The sequence below is a fragment of the Charadrius vociferus genome, unplaced genomic scaffold (genome assembly GCF_000708025.1).
Source record: "Charadrius vociferus isolate BGI_N301 unplaced genomic scaffold, ASM70802v2 scaffold874, whole genome shotgun sequence".
Taxonomy (NCBI): Eukaryota; Metazoa; Chordata; class Aves; order Charadriiformes; family Charadriidae; genus Charadrius; species Charadrius vociferus.
Genome location: NW_009648238.1, coordinates 64,476 through 72,738, shown reverse-complemented (window position 1 = coordinate 72,738; position 8,263 = coordinate 64,476). Strand labels below are relative to the sequence as shown.

The 8,263-nt window shown below is 39.9% G+C and overlaps 1 protein-coding gene across 1 annotated transcript in view; it reads right to left on the bottom strand.

Annotated features, from left to right (window-relative positions):
• The window catches only part of LOC104285677 (FCH domain only protein 2-like), a 104,266-nt gene that overhangs the window by 42,237 nt on the left and 53,766 nt on the right, over window positions 1–8,263 (bottom strand). Inside the window, exons 9-10 of the mRNA XM_009884154.1 lie at window positions 6,380–6,424; window positions 3,438–3,510 (exon numbers count right to left, since the gene is read on the bottom strand). Coding sequence (XP_009882456.1) covers window positions 3,438–3,510; window positions 6,380–6,424 — 118 coding nt within the window. The remainder of the gene's footprint in view (window positions 1–3,437; window positions 3,511–6,379; window positions 6,425–8,263) is intronic.

Here is an 8,263-nt window from a genome sequence, read left to right as displayed (position 1 = left end):
TTCATGAGCACGACTGGGCTGAAGGTGCAGTCTGCTATTAGTGTATCCAGAACCGTAACAGTTTAATATATATTAAATGCGCCTGGACTGATAGTGGTGAATTGGGCATCACTCAGAATTTAAACCTAGCCGCACCTAGCCTCCCACCTCGTTGAGGAATGTTAGAACGCAAGGGGCTTTATTTTCTGCCCAAACTACTTTGCCCCTTTAACGCAACACCCCGGCAAGCAGCACACCTCTAGAGAGTATGTCAGGCCAGCAACTGGGTGCCTCTGTACCTCTCAGAAGAGAGTCACCTACTACTATCATAGAATCATAGAATAAAATCGTAGAATAGAATCGAATCAGAATCATCTAGGTCAGAAGAGACCTTTAAGATCATTGAGTCCAACCATCAACCTAACACTGCCAAAACCACCACTAAACCATGTCCCTCAGCACCACGTCTACTCAGCTTTTAAATACCTCCAGGGATGGGGACTCTACCACTGCCCTGGGCAGCCTGTTCCAGTGGTTGGCAAACCTTTTGGTGAAGAAATTTTTCCTAATATCCAATCTAAACCTCCCCTGGCGCAACTTGAGGCCGTATCCTCTCATCCTATCCCTTGTTACTTGGGAGAAGAGATCAACCCCCCTCACTACACCCTACTTTCAGGTAGTTGTAGAGAGCAATGAGGTTTCCACTCAGCCTCCTTTTCTCCAGACTAAACAACCCCAGTTCCCTCAGCCACTCCTCATAAGACTTGTGCTCCAGACCCCTCACCAGCTCCGTTGCCCTTCTCTGGACATGCTCCAGCACCTCAATGTCTTTCTTGTAGTGAGGGGCCCAAAACTGAACACAGTACTCGAGGTGGGGCCTCACCAGTGCCGAGTACAGGGGGACAATCACCTCCCTAGTCCTGCTGGCCACACTATTCCTGATATAGTCCAGGATACCATTTGCCTTCTTGGCCACCTGGGCACAGTTCTGGCTCATGTTCAGCCGGCTGTCGACCCCCAGGTCCTGTTCTGCCGGGCAGCTTTCCAGCCACTCTGCCCCAAGCCTGTATTGCAGCATGGGGTTGGTGTGACCCAAGGGCAGGACCTGGCATTTAGCCTTGTTGAACCTCATCTCATTGGCCTTGGCCCATTGATCCAGCCTGTCCAGATCCCCATCCTATCCTCAAGCAGATCAGCATTTCCACCCAACTTGGTGTCCTCTGCAAACTTACTGAGGGTGCACTCGATCCCCTCGTCCAGGTCCTTGATAAAGATATTAAACAGAACTGGCTCCAACACTGAGCCCTGGGGAACACCACTTGTGACCGGACGCCAACTGGATTTAACTCCATTCACCACCACTCTTTGGGCACAGCCATCCAGCCAGTTTTTTACCCAGCGAAGCATACACCTGTCCAAACCATGAGCAGCCAGTTTCCCCAGGAGAACACTGTCATATTTCATACTACTATCATGCAGTCATACTTCATTCTTTCTGACCTGAGCATCTATTCATTTTTGTATTGTGTATAAATATAGAAACAAATAATATAATATAAATTAAGTTTTAGGCTAACTTGTTGAAAGCAAGTCAAATTTTTGCATTTCATAGTGGCTGAGCTGATTTAAATTTTCTGATGACATCACTGTGCCATGAAAAACAAAATTTCTTCTAGAAAGAGACATCCATATTACCTTTCAACATTAAATAACATATCTTTGGGAAAAGACAGCATTTGGAAAAGTATTCAGATCCAGCGGACAAACATACAAAGTGTTTCACATAGTATAGAAGCCAGTTTTCAGCCCTGAGAAAATTTCAGTCTGAGAAAATTTTCTTTCGGTTACAGGTCAAGGAAAAACATGATCTCTGAGTAAGGGTACATTGAGTAATACACCTGGCAAGAGTTAATTTGGAGCTTAGTGGCATTTACTGTCTCCAGAAAACTACTATTAAGAGCCCTGAATCTTTGCTGGGGCAGATTACATTTCATCATCTGCCAAAGAATGGATGGAAGGAGATGCCTGGTTTGCAAGCAGGCTAATAACATGAGGTGGCAAAATAATTTTTTTGTTGGACAAGAAAAGCTGACAGCTACAGAACTCAATCATACAACAGTAGTCAATACTATGAAAATCACTACTTTGCTATTAAGAAAATGCAAGAAACAAGGCAAATGATCGACATACTTTTTTGCAGCTATTTGATACTGAAACATTTTTGCATCACAAAAAAAAAAAAGTAGTAAATAACTTTCCAGAGACAATGGATTACTTTTAAAAAGGGGACCAAACCCATTTAAAATACTAATATCATAAAATATTTATAACATTTTAATTTAAATATTTTAAACTAAATCATCATCAGAAAAAAATATTTCTTTGTAACAGAATAGTATTCTCAGATTACTGCTCACCAAAATCACACTATATACAACATTTCTCTCACCATTTACTTCAGCATAATAAAGTACAGAAGAGAGGGTGGAGAGAAGATTAAATCACAGAAAGAACAGAAATATAAAAGAATTACTTAAAAAAATAACACCTTGGAACCCTAATGGTATCATGACAGAGAGAAGAAAAAGCATTGTTTAGAAGCATATCACTATTAAAATCAAACACCAAAAGAAAAATAGTTATAAGGCACTTTATATGTGCAAATAATTAGCATCTGCAGTTCTTAGGTCATTAATTTTTCAGCATTATTTAAAAAACAAGGTTGGCTAAAAAAAATAATTTAAAAAAGAATGCATACAGATGTTGCCACTGATAATATTTCTATATTTCTAAGTTTCTGTTAAAATGAAAGCTGTTTTTTGTTATATCAAATACTTCTACTGAGAAAACACATCTAGAAATTATGAACAAAATACATTGAAATATAGTAACCATAATTACTAATACATAGAACGCTACCAATCCATCTAAGACAGAGAGCATGCAGTGAATATGACAAAGGGTATAGGTGGGACATCAATCATGAGTTAGAATTATGGTCTTTCAGAAATGAATGTGCACACATTTACTGAAAAAGAATTCAATTTTTTTTTCTGTTCTTCTATACAGTACAAAAAACTCTTTCTAACAAAAGAATAACCGAAGCTTCAGTTCTGCAAACACAGACATACAGTACTTTTTCCACATATAGAGCTACTATATCGTTAGGAGTACACATGAGAATCACATTATCTACAATGTTCAAATGCAGAACAAGGGAGAACTATTTACCTATGCAGAGGAAAGAATGAAACATGACTACTATGAATAGAATTATATTATTTCCTTAAAATCCTTAGTTACAAAAATCTTAAATACCTGTGATGTTTTCCTATTCATAGCATTCCTCTAAACTTCTGTTATAAATCAATTTTTTTGTTAAATATCAGCTAATGTTTATCTCCCTACATTTACTAATTTTCATAAAAGACAAGGTTTCAAGCTGGACATATACTTACACAGACTCAGTATCTTTTTCTTTTTTCATTATTCCTGATAAACCAAAAGGCTTCCTCTTCCGTGGTTTTATCCCTATGAAACAAACACTTTTAATTTAAAGATTAAAGAGACGAGTATATATTTAGCAATGTCAAAGACTGGTGCATACCAATGGCAATACCTTTTAAATGCTGTCATGATGAGTGATACAAAAATCTAACTATGGAGGTAGGTAAGGAGCAAAACTAAGGGAATACAAGAACAAACTAAGTTCAGTAACACAATATGCTGGTTTTGGCTGGGACAGAGTTAAATTAAGCACAACATGAGCCGGCAATGTGCACTGGCAGCCCAGCAAACCACTGGCATCCCGGGCTGCATCCCCAGCAGCGTGGTCAGCAGGGCGAGGGGGTGATTGTGCCCCTCTGCTCCACTCTGGGGAGACCCCCCTGCAGTGCTGCCTCCAGCTCGGGGGGTCCCAACAGCAGAAGGACACAGAGCTGTTGGAGCGGGGCCAGAGGAGGCCCCGGAGATGCTGGGAGGGCTGGAGCCCCTCTTCTGGGAGGACAGGCTGGGAGAGTTGGGGGGGTTCAGCCTGGAGAAGAGAAGGCGAAAAAGGGGAGACCTTAGAGCCCCTTCCAGTGCCTAAAGGGGCTCCAGAACTCTTGATCAGGGAGTGGAGCCATAGGACAAGGGGGAACAGTTTTACTCTGAAAGAGGGGAGATTAAGATTAGATATCAGGAAGAAATTCTCTCCTGTGTGGGTGGTGAGCCCCTGGCCCAGGTTGCCCAGAGAAGCTGTGGAAGCTCTATAGAGTAGCTAGCATGGGGCTATGTTTTGGATTTGCGCTGGGAACAGTGTTGATAACACAGGGTTGTTTTAGCTATTGCTGAGCAGTGCTCACACAGAGTCAAGGCCTTTTCTGCTCCTCACACCGCCCCGCCAGCGATGGGCTGGGGGTGGGCAAGGAGTTGGGAGGGGACACAGCCGGGACAGCTGACCCCAACTGACCTAAGGGGTATCCCAGACCATATGACATCACACTCAGCTATAAAAGCTGCAGGGAAGAAGGAGGAAGGGGGGACATTCGGAATGATGGCGTATGTCTTCCCAAGCCACCGTTACGTGCGGTGGAGCCCTGCTTTCCTGGGCATGGCTGAACACCTGCCTGCCCATGGGAAGCAGGGAATGAAGTCCTTGGTTTGCTTTGCTTGCATGCGCAGCTTTTGCTCTACCTATTAAACTGTCTTTATCTCAACCCACGAGTTTTCTCACCTTCACCCTTCTGATTCTCACTGTGAGGGGGGTGAGCAAGGGGGTTCTTGGGACTTAGTTGCCTACCAAGGTTAAACTACATCAGCTTCATACAAAAAAAAATATTAAAATATGGTTTAAAAAACATTTTAATAACATATGTCTTTATTAAACTGATCTGCATTTTACATCCAACTCTCCAAGCTGGGTATGCTAGACTGTCACTTATTTTATAGAAGACGGGTGCACTGCCAGTTTTGAGGAAAGGGACTCCACTCACAGAAACTCAACAGGAGCTATTGTTCCAGCTGATCCTGAATAGCCAATGCACTTGGATCAGAAACTGAACCCTGCCTCTCTCAGCTACTGCAGTTCAACACCCTGTTCTTATTTCCCTGCATGTTCCTGGTAGCTGCAAGCCCCTGTCTCTCCTAAAAAGTAGGATCTTAGTCCTGTAAAAATGAGAACGTCTCTTGGCTTCCCATCTGATGAAGAGTTCATGATTTCCCAGTGCTGTAGCCAGCTCTAATGTGGGCTCCTACCGAGTCTGGCATCATGCTTCCCATCTCTCTGTTCTTCCCTGTTTTTAGCACAGGATATATATAGTTTTACTGTACTAAAGTTTGCTTTCATACCCATTTAATGTACTAAAATTAAAATACATTTAAATATTCCATCAGACTTACTGTCATGTCTGCTTCTCTCCCCAATTTTCGCTGAATCAAAGTAGACTGTCAAACTTTAAACAAAATGACCGAGTGCAAGCATCTGATCCAAATAGCCTACAGTTTTGTTTTGATGTAAGATACTACCTACAGCAAGCTTTTGAACAAAGTGGTGGAAATAATTTGGTTTCCATAATTTAACAACTGACAATTTCAGCATAGCATTAAAAAACCACTATATTCCCCTTTGCAGAAATACATTACACAAAACATAAAGAATCTCTTCACTTTTAGAAATTTTCAGCATGAAATAACTCAAAACTTCTCACAGCTATAAACTCAGCCATATCTTTTAGTTTAATAGAGACAGAAATCACTCCAAAATTATTTTCAAACGCTAGTCTGGGATTTATTTCCTTTCTATGCTTTATCAAGCCCAAAACAATGACAAATTGAATATAAGAGTAGTTTCTGAACGTGAATCTTCTCTGCTTCAGTCAAAAAAGATTTTGAGTCTCAGCTGCAATATTGGCAACTTAAAAGTTGTTGGCTGCTACAGCTATACTGTCCACTCCTCTGTCCCAAAAGTAATATATAGCTTATGCAAATAAAACAGTTCTTAAGCACTTAAAACAATCCCCTAAGCAAAATAAGCTACACCAACAAAGGAAGGCTTTGCGACCATAACACTGCATTAGAATTGGTATAACTAACATGACAACAGAAAGAGCCTTGGCCATGTTTTGTCACTTGTAAATTAAGTTACACATTCATAAGTGAACCAAATCCAAACCTCTGCAAATAAGGGTCTTAGCCAAAGTATATTTATAAGAAACATTTAAATTCTCTGACCATCATGCATTAGGGTTATAATGTATTGTAGGTCTCATTTTCATAGAAGTTTGTTTCTAGAAAGTAAAACATCTTTTTGGTCTATTGGAATACTTTAAAGTTATACAAATTCACATGTGAATATCCTCTCCTCAGTTTCAGATCCTATCCACAGTATTGTTAGGCAAATAACTATGCTACAACAACTCACCTTCAACTGCACTGGATGTGTTACATTCTTCAAATTTAATTGAACCTTAAAAAATGACAATGAAGATAAATATTAGGTTAAATGTGATCTCAAATGAAGGTCAAACCCTAAGATATTTTAACAACTATTAATATTTCCTGAATTTACTAAATAATCTAATTAAACATTTAGGTGGTAACTGAAAATTGCAATTACTCTGCCAATGTTCAAACAAATTGCAAAATCATACATGTACAGCAAATCATTAAATATTTTCACTCTTTCATACTGAAAAACTAAAATACTAGTGCACATTGTCTAAATACAATTTAATTGCCTGTGTTATTACAACCACATTTCTAATTTGTTTCCTCTTCTCATTCAAAATTACATCTATAATATAGTGTAAGGCTTTTGATTTATCTTCTTTTAATGAACAAGAGCTATGTAAAGAAAAATCAAAAAGGAAAAAAGTATAGCTATAGCCCTAATTTTGAGATTCACACTTTTTCTAACTCTGTATTGTTAGTTCCTCTTCATAGCCAATTACCTGGACAGTTAAAAGTGATGTGCAGAATCTTAAACATAGCAATAAAGAAGATAAAAAGCTTTAAAAAAAATCATTAAGACTAAACAAGACAAAAAAGCAGAGAGCACTTGTTAAGTGCCCTCTCTGAATAAATTATTACAGCTTCCCATTACAGTTGTGTGACGGATGCGCTTGACCCCTTGACCAAACTAGCGGTAGTTTGGTACAGGCTCCAAAGGATGTAAAGGCCTGAGACATAGCCGGGCCAAGAACTCCTCAATCTGTTCTCTGAAAAACCACAAAGGAGCAGAGTGACACAGTGAGCATCGATGCATATGGGCTTGGATCACCAATCATGCGATCAACACATGAATAGCAGGTGGCTTTTCCAAGATTCATTTATCAAGGAACAAAGTAAGTTGTGGGTACAAGGAGTCTCATGCATACCTTATCCATCACACATGATTTGACTACGAGCCAACCACTTTATCCCATAAATATGACAGCCTAAGTGAACCTTCTTTGAGCTCTTCCTGCTAGGTAGCTTGGCTGCATGGCAGTGATGTTCCCTTGAGCTGGGACGCCTCTCAAGTTTGCTCCTCAAGGCAGAGAGGCCTTTTACCAAGTGCAAATCTTTGGTAAGTGATCGATATCAGGTATAACCCTGTATTATAGTGCACTAAGATTTTGTCTTGGTAACTTTGAATCATTGTTATATCCTTTGTGCAGTATAATAATAGAGTAAACCTTGCCATCGAACTTTGTTAAGTTGCACTTTTACAACACCGTATTTCAATAAAAACACTTCTGCTGATACCTTCAACAGTGGTCTAAATCACCCATTCATGACAAATTGGCATAGTCAGCAGGATCCTAAATCAGGATTTGCAACAAGTTGACACAAGGTAACAGTCAGTTGTCATTGCAAAGGGCAGTCCTAACGCTCATTCTTTCAATCTGGCTAGGTCTAGAATTTATTTAACCCTGCTATGAGCCATTTTAGGGATCAAACTTGCAGAAAACCAGTGATTTAAGACCTTGTTCATGGACCTAAAATGTGAGAATCACACCAGCACTTGTGCAAGTGCAAAGAAAGCAGAGAGGCACCACATGCAAACAGGCACGATTACTTTCAGCCCCTACTATGAATTAGCCCCTTGGCCCATATTTGAAATGATAACTTGCAACTGAACCACCAAAGGAAACACAAAGTTTAGGATGTTAGCACTGTGACACAGGGGTTATTACTTATCTTTCTGTAATCATTTTGATGGAGTATATACAAGTTTATATATACACACGTTAAAGATAAAACAGGAAAAAAATCCACAAAACTGTTCTGAATTCTATACTCTAAGGTAGCCAAACTTCCCCCC